This window comes from Bufo gargarizans, chromosome 3 (genome assembly GCF_014858855.1).
Source record: "Bufo gargarizans isolate SCDJY-AF-19 chromosome 3, ASM1485885v1, whole genome shotgun sequence".
Classification (NCBI taxonomy): Eukaryota; Metazoa; Chordata; class Amphibia; order Anura; family Bufonidae; genus Bufo; species Bufo gargarizans.
In genome coordinates, this window is record NC_058082.1 from 160,777,486 (window position 1) to 160,800,500 (window position 23,015).

General features: G+C 45.6%; 1 protein-coding gene across 1 annotated transcript in view; it reads right to left on the reverse strand.

Annotated features, from left to right (window-relative positions):
• LOC122932811 (trophinin associated protein) overlaps positions 1-18,044 on the reverse strand; it is a 57,281-nt gene extending 39,237 nt beyond the window's left edge. Inside the window, exons 1-4 of the mRNA XM_044287436.1 lie at positions 17,920-18,044; positions 16,252-16,565; positions 1,984-2,176; positions 1,741-1,895 (exon numbers count right to left, since the gene is read on the reverse strand). Of these exons, the coding sequence (XP_044143371.1) occupies positions 1,741-1,895; positions 1,984-2,176; positions 16,252-16,503 (600 nt within the window). The 5' untranslated portion in view covers positions 16,504-16,565; positions 17,920-18,044. The remainder of the gene's footprint in view (positions 1-1,740; positions 1,896-1,983; positions 2,177-16,251; positions 16,566-17,919) is intronic.
• Positions 18,045-23,015: the final 4,971 nt, after the last annotated feature.

The following is a 23,015-nucleotide window of genomic DNA, read 5'->3' on the forward strand; positions in this document are numbered from 1 at the left end:
CACAACCCCAACTGGTAACACTCATCTGGACCATTAAAGCAAAACTGCTAGAAATTCATTCATAACTGAGTAATAAAGGAATGGTACAGCACAGAATCAAGCAATCACTAAAAAGATATGTCTTGAGGTGGCAGGTGCTGTACTATAATATGGTACCTCCCAGCCCAATTTGTGCCATGTGCACTGATCACTTTTAAAAGAGCATCTTCTAGATCAGCAGTAGGCAACTTTAGAAAGTTAGAGCCCTACTGTAATAGAGGTTACAAAGATCTTTCAAGATAAAATACAGAAGCGAACATGTTTAGGTCCCACAGCACAAGGTGCTCGCCACAAGAAACAATGTCTCACATGGGGAATTTTGCCTATTTTTCTCAAATATATATTCCAAGAAAGGAGCAAAGATGCAACATTACATTTTATCACAGGAGAACATTCATTGGAGCAAAGGATGGGCCAAGTCAGTTTGATAAAAAAAAAAAAAGTCAGCAGTAAATCCTCCTAGCTGAACTAAGACTGTGCTAGAGACCGACCACAACACAGATCTGAAAAATCTGATCTCTTGGACTTTTTCAGTCATTGTCACACGCAGTCCTTCTAACATAGTAATACATATAGCTTGTTTTGTGCCTAGGAAGAGATTTGCAGCAGATAAGGAAAAGCTCTGGTCAAATTGTCATGGCATCTTTTAGAAGCACCACAAAAGACTAGTTGTCCAGAAAGCTGGAATCACTGTTGTACGACATTGTGAACCCCATAGATCAGGATCTACTGATAAACCTCTGGCCTTTGAGTGGTTCACAACCAGTAGTTCCTGGTTTATGGGATCTACCTAGGTTATAGATCAGGCATGGCCAACCTGTGGCTCTCTAGCTGTTGTAAAACTACAACTCCCACCATGCCCTGCTGTAGGCAGTCTGGGAGTTGTAGTTTTGCAACATGTGGAGAGCCTCAGGTTGGCCATTCCTGTTATAGATGCTCTTCTCATCCTCACTTATCTCGTGAAAAATGTATGGTGTATTAGTCCAACAAGTCAAACCTTTAAAGGGGCTTTGAGATTCTGTGACCTATCCTCAGGATAGATTATTAATCAGATCAGCAGGGGTCAGATTCCTGGCCCCCTGCTGATCAGCTGATTGAGGAGGTTCCTCACAGATTACCAAGTACTTGGCATTGCAGCTTAGCCCCATTTACTTGTGTGACTGGGTTTCATCTAGGTTACATGACGTCAGAGGTCAGGAAAACCACCAAAGAATTGCGATCTTTTCAAAGAAATGATCGGTTGGGGTGCCACGAGTCTGACCCCCACAGGATAGGGGATAACTATCAGATTGGTGGGGGTCCTACCGCTGGGACCCCCATTGATTACGAGAACGGTTGCACCGTACCTCCTGCCTCCCCTCTGAAAAGAATGGAGCCGCCACTCATATGCATGTGGCCGCGCTATTCAGTTCTAGGGGAGTTCCAGAGATAGTGGAGAGCTTTACTCCACTATCTCCGGAATTCCCATAGAGATGAATGGATTGACCATGTGCATGCCCAACTAGCCGCTCTGGTCATTTCAGGGGGCTGCTGGGGGATAAGGGATAACTTAACCGGAATACCCCTTTAATTACCTTTCCAGAGCACTCCGACAACCCCTTTAACATTACATAGCTTGGTAAAGGCCTTAAAAAAAATGCCTTGCCATGTGGGTAAAACAACGTGCAGCCAGATAAAGCAGACGTATCTATTCACATTTACCATGTTTTTGCAGCTATTGGTTGATTGAGCAATTGATGACACTCTCATGGGCACCCTCTGAGCCAAGCTTACTTTACCAGTAGCAACTGGTACCCCAACATTAGACAGAATACTGTCCAAGGCTGCTGGATCGGCTTTAAACTCCTCAGAGCCACCTATAAAAAAAAAAAAAAAAAAAAAATTAAAAATTAACAGACGCTATACATTTCTGCCACTAGTCAATGAACGAGCGATTGTAATTACCTTTGCCGTCACCATCCTTGGACTCTTGATTTTTCTGAGTAACAGTGACCTCAGCTAATGGTTCCCTTCTTCTGTAACTTACTGGAGGATTCCCAGAGTGTCCTATATCTGTAGTTACTTGAGACCGATCTCTCCTCTGAGAAAAGTTGAAAGGCTGGGGACGAGTGCAAGATTTTTTTTTCACTGCTTTACCCTAAAAATAAAGAGTAACAGGAGATAAGTTAAATCATTCATATACGTTACATAATTAACTGTATCTAGCAAGGGGGGGCTGTCAAAAACAAACAAAAAAAATAAAAAAAATAAGTATAGCCTTTATGCCCAGCGTACTGGGATGGTACAAACGGTCTGTGTAGTGCCATGTGCCCCAAGGCCATAAGGCTCCTTATTATGGAGCCACATGTACAGATCCAATAAGTTTCATGAAGAATCCCACTCTATAAAAGTGGAGTATAGTAGAGACCCCATGCAATAGAACAGGACCCCATTATGGTTGTATACAAAATACGAGATGCAATTTGGCCCCATGCATGTGGCCTTACTACATATTGCAAGTTTTCTACTGCCAGACTCCAGACCAAAAACTGCAAACAGGACAAAAGCAAAAACTCCCAAATGTCTATGAGCACTTTAACCCTGGGTTCACACCTGAGGGTTCTGAAAGGAGTGCTCTGTATGCGCGATTGTACCGGGGTTTGCAATCGCGCATACAGAGACAAGCGAACGCCCATTGTTGCGCGTTCCCGAATGTTTATGTACGGGAACGCGCGACAAAACGCCCCAAAGAAGCTCATGTACTTTTTTGAGCGTAGGGCGTTTTACAGCGCGATTGTACGCGCTGTAAAACGCCCAGGTGTGAACCATTCCCATAGGGAATCATTGGTTTCTCCTTGTTGAGCGTTTTACAGCGCGTAGGAACGCGCTGTAAAACGCTCAGGTGTGAACCCAGTGTAATGTCTCAGGCACAAACGCATTCTTTCTGTGTCCGTATGCAGAACCATTCATTTCAATAGGTCCGCACAAAATATATTTAAAAAAAAATATATATATAAATATTATTCTCATGCCCTATTATTGTATGTGCCCTAAAGGAGATTTCTGGGAGCGCAATATTGATGACCTATACTCTGTCAGTTTGTTGGGGGTCTGACTCCTGGACCCCCGACAATCAGCTGTTTGCAGGATGAGTGCTGCAGCCTCCTTACATCATGCACAGCGCTGTACAATGTATAGCAGCTGCTGACGGGGCTGAGCTGCGCCTAAGCCATGTGACCAATGAACATTACCTCAGTGGCCCAGAAAGCGGCTGCAGAGCGTTGTGGCGTCCTAAAACAGCTGGATTAGATACTGAGCCTATCCTGAGGCAAGGACATGAATATTTTACTCCTGAAAAAAAACACCCTTTAAAATACAGTTAGGCAAGCAGAACAGTTTGTTAGGCTAAAACCAGACAAGTCCATCTTGCCCATTATACTTCAAACCTGATATAGAGGAGGGAAACACCCCTATGCGGAAGAAACTGCATCTTAGAAAAAATAAAAATCCTTTCCCAATTCAAATCTAGATAAGAATCACATCCCAAGTAACTGAGTTATTATAACTTGTAATATTTAAGTTCCATAGTCTCACTGCTCTTACAGTAAAGAACACTCTGCCTGGGTGTACAAACCTTATTTCCTCCAGACACAGGATGTCTCACCACCGTCCTGGGGATAAATAGATGGGAAAGATCTCTGTACTGACCCCTGATATATTTATACTTAAAATTAAACTTTTTGTATTTATTCATCGCCTTTTAGGATTAGTTGAAAGAGCAAGTACCAGTGTCTGCAAGTGCTTGCATCATGGCGGATGAAAAGCCCATGGGCATTTGGGAATACTATTTTACTGTATAATTTTTACACATTAAAAGGGCTATTCCAGTAATTTCATGTTAAATTGGTGGGGACCACTGCCAGTCGTAAGAATGGCGGCTCTGTACCCCGCAGGGCACACAAAGTGAGCGGCGCTGCAGTTGAGCATGTGCAGTGCTGCTCCATTCATCACTACAAGACTGCCGGCCACAGCCAAGTACAAGCACTCAGCTACTGCCAGCAGGTTACATTGAGACGAATAGCGCAGTAGTGCGCATTCTAAATCCGGAATACCCTTTAAAAGGAAAAAAAAAAAAAAAAAAAAAAAAAGTCACCCAAAATGTTATCTGCCAGTTAAAGTCAGATACAATCTTTATTTTCAGATTACAGATTATATTTTTTATTCTATTTCCTGAACAAGTTTATGGAGGCCGCCATCTTGCCTGAGCTGTTCTTAAAGGGGATTACACTGATTTATAATGCTATTATTCAGGGAGGGCCAACCTGCGGCTCTCCAGCAGTTTTAAAACTAAAACTCCCGGGGAGCATGGCCTGACCAGGCATGTAGGCAGACACACGCTGTGGAGCTCCTGGCCAAATCTCCTGAAAATACTCTGTTATTAATCCCTCCACCCCTATTGTACTATGCATTCTGTATTAAGAATGCCATTTTCCCTTATAACCATGCTACAAGGGAAAATAATGATCGGGTCTCCATCCTGATCATCTCCTAGGAACCATGCATGGGAGAAAAAAATAAAATAAAAAATGATATATAATAATCGCACTGCATCCGCACTTGCTTGCGATTTTCACGCAGCCCCATTCACTTCTATGGGGCCTGCGTTGCGTGGGGGGGGGGGGGGGGAATAAATAAAAATAGAGCATGCTGCAATTTTTACGCAAAGCACAAGTGATGCGTGAAAAATCATCGCTCATCTGCACAGCCCTATAGAAATGAATGGGTCCAGATTCAGTGTGGGTGCAGTGCGTTCACCTCACGCATTGCACCCACGTGGAAATCTCGCCCGTGTGAAAAGGGCCTAAGGATGTGTATAAAGCAGTAGCAGTGTGGGGTGGCGCTGGCCTCACTAAATACGCATATGGGGGGGACTGAAGGAAGATATTTCTCTCATAAGACAAGATAGGAGGCAAGTCAAAGAGTTGGCGAGTTAGAGGGTCGTCAGAGCAGTGGAAGACCAGGTACCACCAGTAAAAAGGGATCGGCAACATGTAATCCATAAGGTCTCACTGCTCATTTCTAATTTCTGTTGATCTTGAAAACCGTCTGAGACATAATAATGTCCAAATAATTGGTGTGCCCGAGCATGCTGAAGGAACTGAGGCTGTTGCATTTATGGAAAAATGGCTTGCTAATAAAACTGGGAGAGAAACAGTCCCCACTTCTTGCTATTGAAAAGAAAGCATTGTGTGCCAATACCCCCCGGTTCTCCAGTGTAGGGGAATATGTCTGCTTTGTTAACGGGAATGTTGGGGTGGGAAACAAGACACAATGTATGTTTGCTGTTGAGATATGTGGTGGCTCCCTTGAGGCAGGCAGCACTGGGTCAGCTTTTTTTCCTAGAGATTGTATTATGATCGGTACCCTTAAAAATTATTGCCCGGAATGTAAGGGGATAGGGCCAGGCCACCAAATGGCATGCTTTCTTCCATACTCTGCAAATACATCAGCCAGCAATCGTTTGTCTCTGGGAAACACATCTTATCCATAGAGCGTGGATGGCGCATTAGTTTCACTCTACCTATTCCACACATGCACAAGGATTTAGTATCCTGGTACACAGAACCCTTCCCTTTGCAGCTAGGGACACATGTATTGACTGCTCCGTATATGATTGATACTGGTCGCAGTATATATTCCCCCCCCCAACATATTAGGATTCTTTTCAGAATTTCACTCTAACAGTTACTGCCAAATTCCCTGGTACTCCCACTTTGATGATGGAGATTTCAATGTCCTTAGACGGAGCCCTCAATAAGTTTCATGCAGATGCCACAAAAACGAGTAGTTCCAACTTCCATGGCTAGATTGTTCTTAGAGGTCGACCCATGTGACCTTTGGAGGACCCAGCATCCAGGAGAGCGGCAATACTCTTGCTACTACTCCTCACACAACTCATTGTCCAGGATAGATTTGACAATTGGTTCTCAGTCTTTACTGGCTGTGACTCAGGTCTCCTATCTCCCCCAGAGTATTTCCGACCAGTCTCCACTTTTGGTAGAGCTGAAATTGGGGAACGTAGCACATACGTCAAGGCCTATATGGCGCCTGAACCCATCCTGGCTTAATCTGGTGGATACAGGTACTGTGATTTCCAGGGCCATAAAAGACATTTGATCATAATGTGGGATCTGCTTTGTCAGCCATGGTATGGGATGCAAGGAAGGTGTATGCTAGAGGGCTTTATATTAAAAACATTAATGTGCATAAGACAAAAAGTAGGGCTCTGACAAAAAAAAAAAAAAAAAAAAAAAAGTTTTGTATACAGAATTTTAATATATTGAAAACCCATCACCAGAAAACTCAGCTAATTGGAAGGAAGCCCAAGGACTGTTGAAGGACCAGCTACAAGTTAGGGCTGGGGATAAGCAGCTTTTTTTAGAACCCAAAAGTTCTTTACACAGAGGGGGAAGCGCAGGCCATTTACTGGCCACTATTAACAAGGAAAGACTGGTCTTGTGTGACCTCTATTAGGGATGTGCACGGAAACTTTGTTACAAGACAGGAGGATATTTTAGGGGCATTTTACACTTACTTTAAAGATGTATATCAATCTAGGATGACGGTTACCGAGATAGAACCAACTACTTACTAGACATATCAATGCCTACCCTTTCCATGGAACATAGACAGCTACTTGAGGAGACAATCTCATTAGAAGAACTAGAAATAGTGTTGAAATCCTTCCCTAATGAGAAGGTAATTCATACTGTTATTCATGAAGATCAGTCTGGCTTTATGCCTGGCAAATGCACATCTCTAAATCTCAGGCACCTATATCTTAACGCAAGTGAGGAAGAGAAGTGAATGCGCTTCTAAAATTACCTTTATTTATGAGTTATGGTTAACAGGACAAACCTGATAACCAAGATGTGAAAAATTGGCACTTGCCTAAAAATAAAAAAATAAAATAATGTATGGAACAGGTATTTAAAGGCATCTCATGACCAGAGGTACTCCTTTTGAGAACCATAAATCAATTTATTATACGCCTCCTAGAATACACTCACCCACAATTTATTTTTATTTAATGGATCGTTTTACCACCAGCTCAGGGAGGACAGCTATGGAGAGCCCCTGTGCACCCAATTATGCTAATCTCCTCCTAGGCTGGTGGGAAGACAAATACGGTTTCCCAGGCCATCATGTCTGGTAGAGCGATACGATCCTTTTCAGGATGCATTACATTGATGATGTTTTCCTCGTCTGGAGTGGTGTCAGGGAAGAGTTTAACCACTTAAGGACCACAGGTTTATACCCCCCTAGTGACCAGACCCTTTTTTACAAATCGGCACTCCACAACTTTAGCGGTTTATTGCTCGGTCATGCAACTTACCACCCAAATTAATTTTACCTCCTTTTCTTCTCACTAATAGAGCTTTCATTTGGTGGTATTTCATTGCTGCTGACATTTTTACTTTTTTGTTATTAATCGAAATTTAACGATTTTTTTGCAAAAAAATGACATTTTTCGCTAAATTTATTGTTCTACATGTCTTTGATAAAAAAAAATGGTTTGGGTAAAAGTTATAGCGTTTACAAACTATGGTACAAAAATGTGAATTTCCGCTTTTTGAAGCAGCTCTGACTTTCTGAGCACCTGTCATGTTTCCTGAGGTTCTACAATGCCCAGACAGTAGAAACCCCCCACAAATGACCCCATTTTGGAAAGTAGACACCCTAAGGTATTCGCTGATGGGCATAGTGAGTTCATAGAACTTTTTATTTTTTGTCACAAGTTAGCGGAAAATTATGATTATTATTTTTTTTTTTTTCTTACAAAGTCTCATATTCCACTAACTTGTGACAAAAAATAAAAACTTCCATTAACTCACTATGCCCATCACGAAATACCTTGGGGTGTCTTCTTTCCAAAATGGGGTCACTTGTGGGAAAGTTATACTGCCCTGGCATTCTAGGGCCCCTAATGTGTGGTTAGTAGTTTGAAATCAAAATGTAAAAAATGGCCTGTGAAATCCGAAAGGTGCCCCTTTGCCCACCTAGGCGGCAAAAAAGTGACACATCTGGTATCGCCGTACTCAGGAGAAGTTGGGGAATGTGTTTTGGGGGGGGGGGTCATTTTACATATACCCATGCTGGGTGAGAGAAATATCTTGGCAAAAGACAACTTTCCCATTTTTTTTATACAAAGTTTGCATTTGACCAAAATATTTATCTCACCCAGCATGGGTATATGTAAAATGACACCCCAAAACACATTGCCCAACTTCTCCCGAGTACGGCAATACCAGATGTGTGACACTTTTTTGCAGCCTAGATGCGCAGAGGGGCCCAAATTCCTTTTAGGGGGGCATTTTTAGACATTTGGATCCCAGACTTCTTCTCACGGTTTCAGGCCCCTAAAATGCCAGGGCAGTATAAATACCCCACATGTGACCCCATTTTGGAAAGAAGACACCCCAAGGTATTCAATGAGGGGCATGGCGAGTTCATAGAAAAAAAAATTTGGGGGCACAAGTTAGCGGAAATTTTATTTTTTCCCCTCACAAAGTCTCCCTTTCCGCTAACTTGGGACAAAAATGTCAATCTTTCATGGACTCAATATGCCCCTCACGGAATACCTTGGGGTGTCTTCTTTCCGAAATGGGGTCACATGTGGGGTATTTATACTGCCCTGGCATTTTAGGGGCCCTAAAGAGTGAGAAGAAGTCTGGAATATAAAGGTCTAAAAAATTTTACGCATTTGGATTCAGTGAGGGGTATGGCGAGTTCATGTAAAATTTTATTTTTTGACACGTTAGTGGAATATGAGACTTTGTAAGAAAAAAAAAAATATATATATATTTCCGCTAACTTGGGCCAAAAAAAATTCTGAATGGAGCCTTACAGGGGGGCGATCAATGACAGGGGGGTGATCAGGGAGTGTATATGGGGTGATCACCCCTCTGTCCCTGATCACCCCTCTGTCCCTGATCACCCCTCTGTCCCTGATCACCCCTCTGTCCCTGATCACCCCTCTGTCCCTGATCACCCCTCTGTCCCTGATCACCCCTCTGTCCCTGATCACCCCTCTGTCCCTGATCACCCCTCTGTCCCTGATCACCCCTCTGTCCCTGATCACCCCTCTGTCCCTGATCACCCCTCTGTCCCTGATCACCCCTCTGTCCCTGATCACCCCTCTGTCCCTGATCACCCCTCTGTCCCTGATCACCCCTCTGTCCCTGATCACCCCTCTGTCCCTGATCACCCCTCTGAAAGGCTCCATTCAGACGTCTATGTTTTTTACGGATCCACGGATACATAGATCGGAACCGCAAAAACACATACGGACGTCTGAATGGAGCCTTACATGGGGGTGATCAGGGAGTGTATATGGGGTGATCACCCCCCTGTCATTGATCACCCCCCTGTAAGGCTCCATTCAGACGTCCGTATGTGTTTTGCGGATCCGATCCATGGATGCGTGGATCCGTAAAACACATACGGACATCTGAATGGAGCCTTACAGGGGGGGTGATCAATGACAGGGGGGTGATCAGGGAGTGTATATGGGTTGATCACCCTCCTGTCACTGATCACCCCCTGTAAGGCTCCATTCAGACGTCCGTATGTGTTTTGCGGATCCGATCCATGTATCCGTAAAAATCATATGGACGTCTGAATGGAGCCTTACAGGGGGGTGATCAATGACGGAGATGATCAGGGAGTCTATATGGATGATCACTCCTCTGTCATTGATCACCCCCCTGTAAGGCTCCATTCAGACGTCCGCATGTGTTTTGCGGATCCGATCCATGCATCAGTGGATCCGTAAAAATCATACGGACGTCTGAATGGAGCCTTACAGGGGGGTGATCAATGACGGAGGTGATCAGGGAGTCTATATGGATGATCAGTGGTTTATAAACGGTTAATAAGTGACAGGGGGGTGTAGTGTAGTGGTGTTTGGTGCTACTTTACTGAGCTGCCTGTGTCCTCTGGTGGTAGAGCCTAACAAAAGGGACCACCAGAGGACCAGGTAGCAGGTATATTAGACGCTGTTATCAAAACAGCGTCTAATATACCTGTTAGGGGTTAAAAAAATAACATCTCCAGCCTGCCAGCGAGCGATCGCCGCTGGCAGGCTGGAGATCCACTCGCTTACCTTCCGTTCCTGTGAGCGCGCGCGCGCCTGTGTGCGCGCGGTCACAGGAAATCTCGGCTCACGCGAGATGACGCCTATTGGCGTTAGCGTAGCCTGGGAGAGCCGCCGCAATGACGCCTTTCGGCGTTAGCGCGGCGGCAAGTGGTTAATGAACTCAGTTACTCTTAACGATAATGATATTGGCTTAAGTGTCACATATGAAACACAACCTGAATGCATCACTTTTCTTGATGTAGAGGTAAGACTTACCCTAAGGCAGGCATCCTCAAACTGCGGCCCTCCAGCTGTTCTAAAACTACAACTCCTTACCTGCTGTAGGCTGATACCTATAGGCTGTTTGGGCATGCTGGGAGTTGTAGTTTTGCAACAGCTGGAGGGCCGCAGTTTGAGGATGCCTGCCCTAAGGGAACCTGACAACTTCAGCGTTTCGTAAAGCTACAGCTACGAATAGCATCTTACATTGGAATAGTCATCACCCAGCCACAGTAAAAAGAGGTATCCCTAAGGGGCAATACTTACGTATATGCAGGAATTGCTCCAATAATGAAAATCAGGAGTCAAAAAAAAAAAAAAAAAAAAAAAAAAACAGACCCTCTCAGAGAGGCTACCCCAATTCTACCCTGAAAGAAGCCTTCCAGATAGCAGAGGAAAGTAGGAGTAGTGATCTCCTTGTACCGAGGGTCAAAGATAATATGATCCGTCTGATTGCGACATTTGATGTAGCCAATAAGGAAATTGTGACCATTCTAAAAACCTACTGGCCAATTTTAGCCATGGATAAGGACCGCTCTAAAGCCATTTCACCCTTTCCATAGATTACATACCGTAAGGGGATAAGTCTTAAAGACTGTTCGGTACACAGTCATTATACTGGCCCAAAACATCAGGGTACTTGGCTCGATAGAAGATCTTCAGCTGTGGCACCTGCAAGGCTTGTAAGTTCATACGAACATCAAAGACTATAACCTGTTCAGTAACTAAATATTCATACTATAGAGATTTTCTTAATTGCAAGACTAAAGGAGTTGTTTACATATGCCAATGCTCCTACCCCAAGGACTATATCAGGAAGACTTAGAGAATTCAGACCGAGTATGTGAACATACTAATGAAATTATTAAACGTAAAGATACCCCCATTGCTAATCACGTTAATCAACATCAAGGCGGTAACCTTAATGCCATCATTTTTTTCAGCACTTAGGGTGACTGGGATCGGAAGATTCTCCAGAAGGTAACTGAATGGATATATCGCTTCCGTTCCCAGTCACCGGGCAGTCTCAATGAGAGATTGACTTATACGCGTTTTATTTCAACAGTTCCTCCTGCCCCATGGACTGCCTCAAGTAACTTTATCATTGCCCCCATCTGGTCCGTTTTGGTGCGAGAAGCACCAGGATTTTTTATGGTGACCCTCTTTATCTGGGTCCCCTTATCTGCCTGTTAGTGACTGGTGTTACCCCACTACAGTGTGAGGTCCCTCTCACTTTCACCAGTATCTGTTTATCCCCCATTTGTTTCTCTCCCCTTTCAATAATCAGTAGTTAGCGATAAATCTGTATACACCAATCATACAACTACTAAATACACACAAAAATACTTCTGGGGGCGTATAGTATATACTCCCATTGGCCCTCATTTTCCAACCTTTGCACTTTTTCTCCCTAATCGGAGCTTTGCGTTCCAAATACCAGAAGTCATGTGTTTGCGCTTTACCTATGCGCTCCATTGGACGGAAGTTCTTCCTCCGGAAGTTACTAGTGGCGCCTGCGCTTAAATTTCGAGCACAGGCATCTGTCACTACGTACATAAGCCCCCCCCCCCCCCCGAATATCGGTGTGCCAGGTGCTGTGGGTTACCCATGCCAGTGAGTATAGCTATGTGCGATACAACTCTTGTTACACCATATAATTAGATGGTGACATCTCTCTAAATGCATTTTTTTCAGCTTTGTGTATCCACTGACATGGTGTTCTTCATCTTAACCCCACAAGTGACTCCAGAGAGCTAAATATTATAATCTATCTATTGCTTTATTCCTACGAATTTCTTTATTGATCACCCCCTGATGAACCGCGTCAGGTAGTTATATCCCAGATTATCTGTATATTTAAATACGTTATGTAGTTTATACACATGTACTTTTATGTAGGGTCTTAGGGCTCTTCCACACTTGCGTTGTCCGCATCCGTCATGTACTCCATTTGCCGGAATTACACGCCGGATCCGGAAAAACGCAAGTAAACTGAAAGCATTTGAAGACGAATCAGTCTTCAAAATGCGTTCAGTGTTACTATGGCAACTAGGACGTTATTAAAGTCCTGGTTGCCATAGTTGTAGTGGGGAGCAGTATACTTGCCATCCGTGCGGCTCCCATGTGCATGGGGCGCTCTGACGTAATTCTGGAGCGCCCCGGGAGCCGCACGGATGGCAAGTGTACTGCTCCCCACTACACTTTACCATGGCTGCCAGGACTTTAGCGTCCCGGCAGCCATGGTAACCATTCAGAAAAAGCTAAACGTCGGATCCGGCAATGCGCCGAAACAATGTTTAGCTTAAGGCCAGATCCGGATTAATGCCTTTCAATGGGCATTAATTCCGGATCCGGCCTTGCGGCAAGTGTTCAGGATTTTTGGCCGGAGCAAAAAGCGCAGCATGCTGCAGTATTTTCTCCGGACAAAAAACGTTCCGGTCCGGAACTGAAGACATCCTGAACGGATTTCTCTCCATTCAGAATGCATGGGGATAATCCTGATCAGGATTCTTCCGGCATAGAGCCCCGACGACGGAACTGTCTGCCGGAACAAAAGAACGCAAGTGTGAAAGACCCCATAACAAGGTGTTTTTCAGGGTCCAGGGTGACTCCACCATCAGGGGGCATCCCTGGGCAGAGATTACCATTAGGGTTAGATTTTCTATCTACCCAGCCTCCCAACCTCTGTCACCCCAGAGATACCTTAAAATACCTGCACCATCCCTGTTGGTCTATCTGTTCCATACATCTTTTAGTGTTACGCAAGTGCCAGTTTTCCACATCTTGGCTATTATGAGGTTTGTCCTGTTACCCAGAATATATCAAGGTAATTTTAGAAGCACGTTCACTTCTCTGCCTCACTTACATTAATTTAATTACTATGTGCCCATTATCTGTAGCATCAGTTATTATTTTCCACCCATTTCTTAACCTTCAGTTGGGAGGGGGTGGGGAACATAGGTGCGGTGCTGTGCTCTCGCTCGACACTGCCAAAGCTTTTGACAGCATCGAGTGGGAATACTTGTGGGCGGTCATGACTAAGATAGGGTTTGGACCAGGGTTCTTGGGATGGGTGAAATTGCTGTACAATGGTCCCAGGGCTAAAATTCGGGTTAATGGAGGTCTGTCCCCTGCAATAGCCTTGGAGAGAGACAGGACGGGGTGCCCCGTTTCCTCTGTCTGTTTACCCTGGCTATAGAGGCATGCTTGTTAAGAACCACGCTGCTCATGTAGGGGTTCAGAAGAGGCGAGGTGGAGGAACGAATCTCAACAAGGCAGACGATATGTTGTTGTATGTGAGTGATCTAGCCTCATCAATTGAGCCCATTAGATCCATAATTTCTGAGTTTGGTAGGCAATCTGGGTTGCTTATCAATGGGAACAAAAATCGGTAAAACTTCCGCTGTGCCCGCTTCCCCAGAGTCTGTCTAAGGCTACTTTCACACTTGCGCCAGGACGGATCCGACAGGCTGTTCACCATGTCGGATCCATCCTGCAGCTATTTCGCCGTGCCGCTGGACCGTCCCCATTGACAATAATTGGTACGGGGGCAGAGCTCCGGCACAGCATGGCAGTGCACGGCGAAAGCCGCCGGACTAAAAAGCCTGACATGCAGTAATTTTAGTCTGGCAGCCTTTCGCCGTGCTGCGCCAGAGCTCCACCCTCATTATAGTCGATGGGGACGGTGCGGCGGCAAGGCGAAATAGCCGCAGGACGGATCCGACATAGATTTAACCCTATTAAGCCAGCTGACATAAGTGATGTGCTAATGTCAGCTAAACGCAACTAGCCTATTCCTACTTTTATCTATGCACCCGTTACGCCAGAAATCTAACTTTTATAATATGATAATTAGCCTCTAGGAGCAAGGGGGGGGGGCATTGTTCCTGCCAATAGAGGCTCTGTTCTCCCACCTTTTGTCGCCTCCCTCCATGTCCTGATTGACAGGGCCAGGCAGCACTCACATCTGTCTGCCAGCCCTGTGCTCTGGAGAAATCTTGCGCTGTTTAGTATTTAGCGCAGTGAGGAAGCTGGCAGCCTTCGAGCATCTTTCCCTCACCGCGCTGAGATTTCTCCAGAGCACAGGGCTGGCAGACAGATGCAAGCGCTGCCTGGCCCTGTCAATCAGGACTTGGAGGGAGGAGACAAAAGGTGGGAGAATGGAGCCTCTAGGAGCAGATCATGCTGCTGCCTAATGACAATCTGCTGCTGGAAAACAGCGATTCAATATGAAGACAAGCGATGGCATAAGTGATCACTGGTTCCCCCCCCCCCCCCCCCCCCCATACTGAGGAGGAGATCGCTGCATGTAACAGCAGTGGTCTCCTGCACCATTGCTGGGAAGGAAGCTTGAAGATCAGCAGGTGTAATATAAGCTTTATCCCCCAAAGGAATAGGTCCTCCTACAGTTTATTAGACCCAGACCTTCCTCAGCCCAAGGTAACAGTAACGAGAATGCAGAGCTCATATAAGGGCTTTCACACCTGCGTTATGGTCATCCGGCATAGAGTTCCGTCGTCGGGGCTCTATGCCGGAAGAATCCTGATCAGGATTATCCTAATGCATTCTGAATGGAGTGAAATCCGTTCAGGATGCATCAGGATGTCTTCAGTTCCGGAACGGAACGTTTTTTGGCCGGAGAAAATAGCGCAGCATGCTGCGCTTTTTGCTCCGGCCCAAAAAACTGAAGACTTGCCGCAAGGCCGGATCCGGAATGAATGCCCATTGAAAAGGCATTGATCCGGATCCGGCCTTAAGCTAAACGTCGTTTCGGCGCATTGCCGGATACGACGTTTAGCTTTTTTAGAGTGGTTACCATGGCTGCCGGGACGCTAAAGTCCTGGCAGCCATGGTAAAGTGTAGCGGGGAGCAGCATACTTACCATCCGTGCGGCTCCCGGGGCGCTCCAGAGTGACGTCAGGGCGCCCCAGGCGCATGGATGACGTGATCGCATGGCACGTCATCCATGCGCATGGGGCGCTCTGACATCATTCTGGAGCGCCCCGGGAGCCACACGGATGGTAAGTATACCGCTCCTCCGCTCCTACTATGGCAACCAGGACTTTGATAGCGTCCTGGGTGCCATAGTAACACTGAAAGCATTTTGAAGACTGATCCGTCTTCAAATGCTTTCAGTACACTTGCGTTTTTCTGGATTCGGCGTGTAATTCCAGCAAGTGGAGTACACGCCGGATCCGGACAACGCAAGTGTGAAAGAGGCCTATGCACCACTTTCTCTTCAAAGAACTGGGATCCGGACTCATGCCTGTGGACAGGTAATCAGTAATTGAAACAGGACAACTGCTTTAACAACTTGCAGCCATGGGTGTGGTCCCATACACAGGTCTAATCTGACTGTATCCACCAGAGCAAACCTTCACAGACTCAAATGCTAAACTCAAACATCTTACAACAGGCCAGGATTAGATATATGCTCCACCTAAGCCAACCAGAATGGGAGATCAAAAGCTACATTCCGAGACCTTACTACACCAAACAATCGTGGTGTTTGGGATCAAAGCCTAGGACCAAGTAGACCTTGAGCCTGACTACATAAATCACTCTGGAGCACCGCAGCAGGACCAGAGGGGCAAGGAAAGTATTGCAGTCCTAAAACAAAGCTCCATAAAGAGGGTAGGGAGCTACCAACTTCCTGTTTTTCACCCAGAATCTCCAAAAGGATCCTCTTTTTTGGAGTGAGAAGGAACTTTTTAATGCCTTCGCCCCATCCAGTAGGGACAGGAAAAACACAAGCAATCTCAGCGGGATGGAAGGGACAATTAAAAGACTTAAATTTGAGTGTTGCCCTTTCATACCTTCTGAAACTGGTCCTGCCAGGACTGATGCAGCTTTTGGAAATCTGGTGGGTTCTTTGATTTTGAGAGAAGTGGCAGTCTGCTTGTCAAAGTGTCCTGCGGCACAAGCTTCTCCGATGTTGGTTTTTGTATACCCGGCTGTAGACATGTTGGGGCGTTTAACCCATTTTCCTTTCCTTTCATCCTGGCGTTTTTCTGAAGAACACAGGACGTCCAGTCAATACCCAGTGTAGCTTCATTGTAGGATTGCATTTCCAACCTGTAGACACCTCATGTACTTTTCACATGAAGGCTCAAATCAACCTGCAAAATATCTGTGAGGATAATGAAAAAAAAAAAAGGTTCATAAAATACCTAACACGCTAATGAAAGTATGAAATAAGCGCATAATGCTGTCTCAAGATATACTGCAGAGCATTTATGTGTACATAAAAAGAATAAAAAATAAATCATTAACACAGAGTACTAGTAGGTACTACTGCTTGTACATCTGACTTATCTAGCGGTGTAGTTTTGGATATACTCCAATTAGCCACCCAAGTATTTTGTATACTCTATCAGTAGGGCACATCATCCTGCATTTTAGATTTCCTGGTCTAGGATGAGACCTTTAACCCAATTGGTTTCTTTTTCCCCCTGGTGCAATCCCACTGCCTACATTCACTATACTTTCCCTTAACCCTTTAAGGACCTCCGCCGTACATGTACAGCAGAAGTCTGATCCCCAAACATGGCGCCCGCTCGCACAGGACACACCCAGCAGAACAAGGGCAGTCTCCTCTCCTACTATAACAAAGTCCCCGAACATACTGGAGGACATAAGGGGAGAACGGAGCGGCGCCCAGGGATAATAGTAAGTGCAGTAAGATCCCTGGGCGCCGCTGTATATGTCATGATACTTAGTTCACAATGTTTGGACCGATGAAAGGTCCTCTTTAATAAAAGCCAGTTAGTACTGTATTGTGACTGTCCATATTGCCTCCTTTGCTGGCTGTATTCATTTTTCAATCATATTATACACTGCTTGTTTCCATGGTTACAACCACCCTGCAATAGCAGCAGTGGCCGTGCTTGCACACTAAGAAAAGGCGCCAGCCTCTCTGATGGCCAGGAGTGCACATCGACCAAAATTATTATTTTTTACCATAGTGTGCAAGCACGTCCACCGCTACTGCACTGTAGGGTGGTCATAACCGCTGGAAACAATCAGCATATGTATAATGCAATGGAAAAATAAATCCAGCCAGCAAAGGAGGCAATACGGATAATCACAATACATTAGTAAACGCCTTGCTCTACATGATCAATGCCATTTGCTTTCAGTAGGAAGAACTCCCCAATGCATACCTGCAACACACACTTCCGACATAGGACACTGGACCCACATGCACAACACACATGCATGGCAATCAGAGACAAGTGCCCTCTACACACATGAATTACATGCGAGGACCCCCAAAGCTATGACCGTGCACTAGAAGTACAAGGGCACCACAGGTTCTGGGTCATTCACAGCAAGAGCTGCTGCCATCCTCTCTCATGTGTGGGGGTCAGTTCAGAAGGCACCAGCTGGGCATTTAAAAGGGGGGGGGGGTGACTATATACGGCTGATGACCACTATATGGGACGTGCACAAGGCAGAAGAAAACCACTAACGTTCATACAAACCTAATCCAACCGCCTCTCCTGCAGGCACCAACCGGCTCCAGCATCGGTACCGGCCCTGCCGTACACCGAGTCTCAGAACTCAGACCCACAGCACGTCTCACAATTTGTAAAAAGCTGCGCTCTCTGATTGGTTGAAGAAAGAAAAAAAAACTTTATAACGTCACGTCGCTTACGACCAATCGGCATCCAGAAAAGACTGTGACGAAGGGCGTACGAAGATCACGTGACCATATGTTTATTGGCCGCTGCCTGGGAAAAACTGATCACTCTGGAAACCGTTACAGGCAGTGCTGGGCGGTGTACGCAGGCGCAGTGTAAATTGTGAAGCCGAGGAACGACATGACTGTACTCCAACTCTCGACAGGATTGTGCGCCGCGTAGTACTTCCTGTTTTCTCCGCGTGGTTTTCAATAAAGTTTTAGACTTTCCGTTTTTTTATATAGTCGAGCACGTGTATTTGTGTGGTGTGTTCCTTAAAAAATGAAGAATTTCTAGCCGACTTTGTACTTTAATTTCTCACTATTTGCAGCACGATCTGTGCTTGCTTGCTATATATATAATTGTTTTAAGATACGTATTTAATGAACGTAGAGGTTGGCCACTGTTTATGTACATTTAGCAAAAGGCCCTAGACAGTAATCTTATACATGCGAGCAGAGCTGTATAGTTTATGCTGTCCTAGGCTAAGCCCCTATTCACACAGCTGTTTTAACCTTTTGAGGACCGACCAAGGGACGTATTTGTCCCATGTTTTTAATTGCCTGTATCATCTGATTAATCTAGCTTTATTTAATGTTCAAATACATTCTTAAAGGGAAAAAAATATAATTATTTTTATATTGATGACTGCAATCTTATGGTCCTCGAAGGGTTAAGGCCCTGAGTTTTTTTTGTTTGTTTGCGCCCCCTCCGCATGTTAATTGACAGGGCCAGCGAACATGATTGTCCTCTGGCTGGCCCTGTCTGCTAACAAGATCTCGCGCCTGCACTGTAACTGTATTCAGTCGGCGCAGGCGCACTGAGAGGCGGCCGCTCCATCCTCAATGCGCCTGCGCCGATGACGTCATCAAGTACACCCGGAAGAGAAGATGCCGGCATCTTCACTTCCGGGTGTACTTGATGACGTCATAGGCGCATTGAGGATGGAGCGGCCGAGCTAGCATTCGCCTCTCAGTGCGCCTGCGCCGACTGAATACCGTTACAGCGCAGGCGCGAGATCTTGATAGCAGACAGGGCCAGCCAGAGGACAATCGCGTTCGCTGGCCCTGTCAATCAACATGCGGAGGGGGCGTCTTTAGGATAGGAGGATGCGGCTGCTACCAGCAAGTAGCCGCCCTACTTGCTGGTAGACAGGTAATTAGCATATTATAAAAGTACGTTTTTAGCAGAATCTACTGGACCAAAATGATTAATTACATTATGTATGGATAAATCGCAGTATAGGGATTATAAGTACACAAAAAAAAAACTGTTTAGTGGGGTGACAGAAGCCCTTTAATATTGCATATGATGTAGTGGGAAGCAGGAAAAAATGGGGTGAAATTGCAAAAAAAAAAAAATTCCACCACAGTTTTGCTGGTTTTTCATTTACGACATTCGATGTGCGATAAAACTGACCGGTTACTTTTATTCTACACGTCAGTACGAATCTGGCGATACTTTATATATATATATAGTTTATCTTGCGTTTTGATAGTGATAAAAAAAAAAAAATGTGGAAATTTTTTTATTTTTATTTTTTGCCATATTTTGCCCCCCTATAACTTTTTGGGAATTATGTGTACGGAGCTGTATGCAGGCTCATTTTGGCGGGGCGATCTGAACTTTACATTGATACCATTCTCGGGTGTGTATGACTTTTTGATCACTTTTTATTTATTTTTTTGTAGAAAATGAAGCGACCAAAAACGGTGAATCGCCCATTTGGATGCTTTTTTCCATTTTGCTGTTTGCCGTATGGGAAATATATTTTTATACTATGGGCGTTTAATCACACCGTGACACCCATGATGTGTATTTTTAGTATTTTGGTAAAGGGGGGGTGATTTGAATTTTTATATATATATATTTTTTTTTTACACTTTTTTTTTATAGGGAACTATAACAATCAATCATCTGATTGCTATTAGACTCCAATGCACTTACTACTTTCCGATGGAGCCCTATTACAGGCAAGGGCTCCATAGGAAATACTGTGCAGCAGCCTCCTGTCATTCATAAAGACAGGGGCTACTGCATACGCACTCTGGCTTCTCCGATCGCCACATGGAGGAGCCGGAGCACAACCGAAAGTGCGCACTTTTATGCGTTTTTATAACCTGTCATTCACCTACCTAAGGTGCCCAAGGGGACGTTGCTTCATACAGGGTGCCCGGCTGCAGCCATCTCCGTCTGGTGCCCAGCGCCGCCTTCCCACTAGAAATCGCCGCCCTCCCTGTCTATAGAGCCGCCTTCCTCACCTCAGCGCCGCCTCCGAAATCGTCCGCTCCCTCAGCCAGATCCCATGCGGCTGTGAGAGGATGGCTGCAATAAGGCGGTCAAGGCAGGTTTGAGCGAAGGACGGCGCATGCGCACTTCGCTCAACGAGGCCGCTGCCAGGAGTCCACACGGGCGCATCAGGTTATACCTAGTGTGCGGGATCTGGCTGAGGGAGCGGACGATTTCGGAGGCGGCGCTGAGGTGAGGAAGGCGGCTCTATAGAAAGGGAGGGCGGCGCTGGGCACCAGACGGAGATGGCTGCAGCCGGGCACCCTGTATGAAGCAACGTCCCCTTGGGCACCTTAGGTAGGTGAATGACAGGTTATAGAAACCTGTTTTATGTGCTAATAGAGCCACAAGCACATTTAATGACAGTTTCGGATTCAGGTTATTAGTAGGGACCTGGCCATATGTTTAGGTTATAGGCCTCAAATGTCATTACAGAATCCCTTTAAGGAAAAACATTAACCCCCTTCAGCTGCATAGACTCAGGGCTGAAGGCTTTACTGAGTAGCTGCAGGCAGTGAGAAGACAAATGCTGGTCACAGGAGCTGACAAAGGCGTTCTGCAGAGCATTGCACAATTGTAATTGTACACAGTGTCATTGTACAGCTGGGACTTGTAGTCCTACAAATACAACATGCTGCTGAGTATGCCAACAGGCAGACATGTCACTCAGGGCAGATTTACCCACTCCCTTTGCAGAACAGGGGGAGGGGCAGAGATTGTTGTTATTGTAGGTAAACAAACGGCCAGAAGAGAACCAGGGAAATCAGGAAATGTATATTTTTTTTGCCTAAAACTTGCTTAGCTTAGTTATATATTTCTGCCCATCAGATTTAGGCCCCATGCACACTGCCGTGTTTCACGGCCGTGTGCGGACCGTGGAACCGCGGCCTGGATCTCTCCTGAGAGCAGGAGCGCACGGCGTCACTGGTTGCTATGACGCCGTGCGCTCCCTGCTGCCGGCACAGTACAGTAATACACTGGTATAGATCATACCAGTGTATTACTCTATTGCGGCGGCAGCAGGGTGCGCACGGCGTCATAGCAACCAGTGACGCCGTGCGCTCCTGCTCTCAGGAGGGATCCAGGCCGCAGTTCCACGGCCCGCACACGGCCGTGAAACACGGCCGTGTGCATGGGGCCTTACAGTGCTATATTTTTTTTTTTCATAACTCGGACAGCCCCTTTAATGCTCACACCCCCTATTAGTTTGGCTAAAGCTGCCTATTAATTGTGGCTAAATAAAATTATTTTGACCATGCAGTAAAAAATGCTGTTGAAAACTCACTTGGTTTCACCATAAATACAGTGGTTCTGTGATGTGGTTATTGGCCATGCAGTTTATATAAGTGAAATCTTTTATCTTATATTTTTAACCTGGAAAAAATGCATGTCAAATAACCAGAATACAAAACTGCAGCAAACCTGGGAACTGAGTGCGGTTTTAAACACCTTTTTCATGCAGTTTTGACTGTGTGGTTAAAAACATATCACCTAAAAATACACTGCTGTTTTTTTTGGGGGGGGATTCTGAGGTTTCAGTTGTGGCAGTGTTTTTTGGTGGTGCAACACTTGTCACAGCCAAACTCACCATGTAACCTAGCCTTAGGGCTCATGCACACGACTGTATGCCCTCTGAGACATACGGTCCGTAAGCGTGCCATATGTCCCAGAGGGGCATACATCATGAGCACGGGAGTGCACAGCATCATAGGCTACTATGATGCTGTGCGCATAGGGCAACCCACGGGGCTATTGTCCTGCACTCATAAGATCATATGAGTGCGGGACAATAGTCCCGCGGGCGGCCTGATGCGCACAGCATCATAGTAAGTAACCTATGATGCTGTGCACTCCCATGCGCACGATGTATGCCGCTCCGGGACATATGGCCTGTTCAAGGTGCGTATGTCTCGGAGGGCATATGGTCATGTGCATGAGCTCTTATTCTCCCTTCATTAATAATTTACGCTTAAGAGTTCACAACTTGGAACATTGACCTATGTTAAGAAATACACATATGTAGCACACCAGACTAGGGGTCTGCATTGCTGCATTCTTATATGTATTTCAATGCAATGCTATGTAATATAATTTGTATCATGTCATTTTATTCAGCAGGGGAGGTACTGGTTGTCAATGGCTGGCTGTAACAGGGTTAACCTCCCTCCTCCACCCCTCCTGGGATAGTAGGCTGGTCCGACTTTCTGCTAGGAGGAAAGTCTAGAGAGCAGTGGGTCAGTCTAGAGGAGGGCAAGGCGGAGAGAGGATGTGAGAGGTCATATCCTGATAGTGGGGCAGTTGGGAAGTAGCTCATAGAGCACCAACTCCTAGGAACCATATACGGGGGCCAGGATCTCCTGCCAGAGAGTTTGGATGTAGCTGGTAGAGAGTTGGGAAGCAGTTTGTAGAGCACCCACTCTCAAGACTCATACTGAAGATACTGCTGTGAAGTGAGGGAATAGAACTCGCCACTCATCACCAAGCAACCACTAGGCCAGTATTATCTAAATGCAGAACTGAAGCCTTCCAACCTGCCACCATAGCTGGTGCCAGAGAAGAATTGCAGTAAAGCCTGCTGCTACTTTATGTGTCTCAAGTTCTATGTTGCG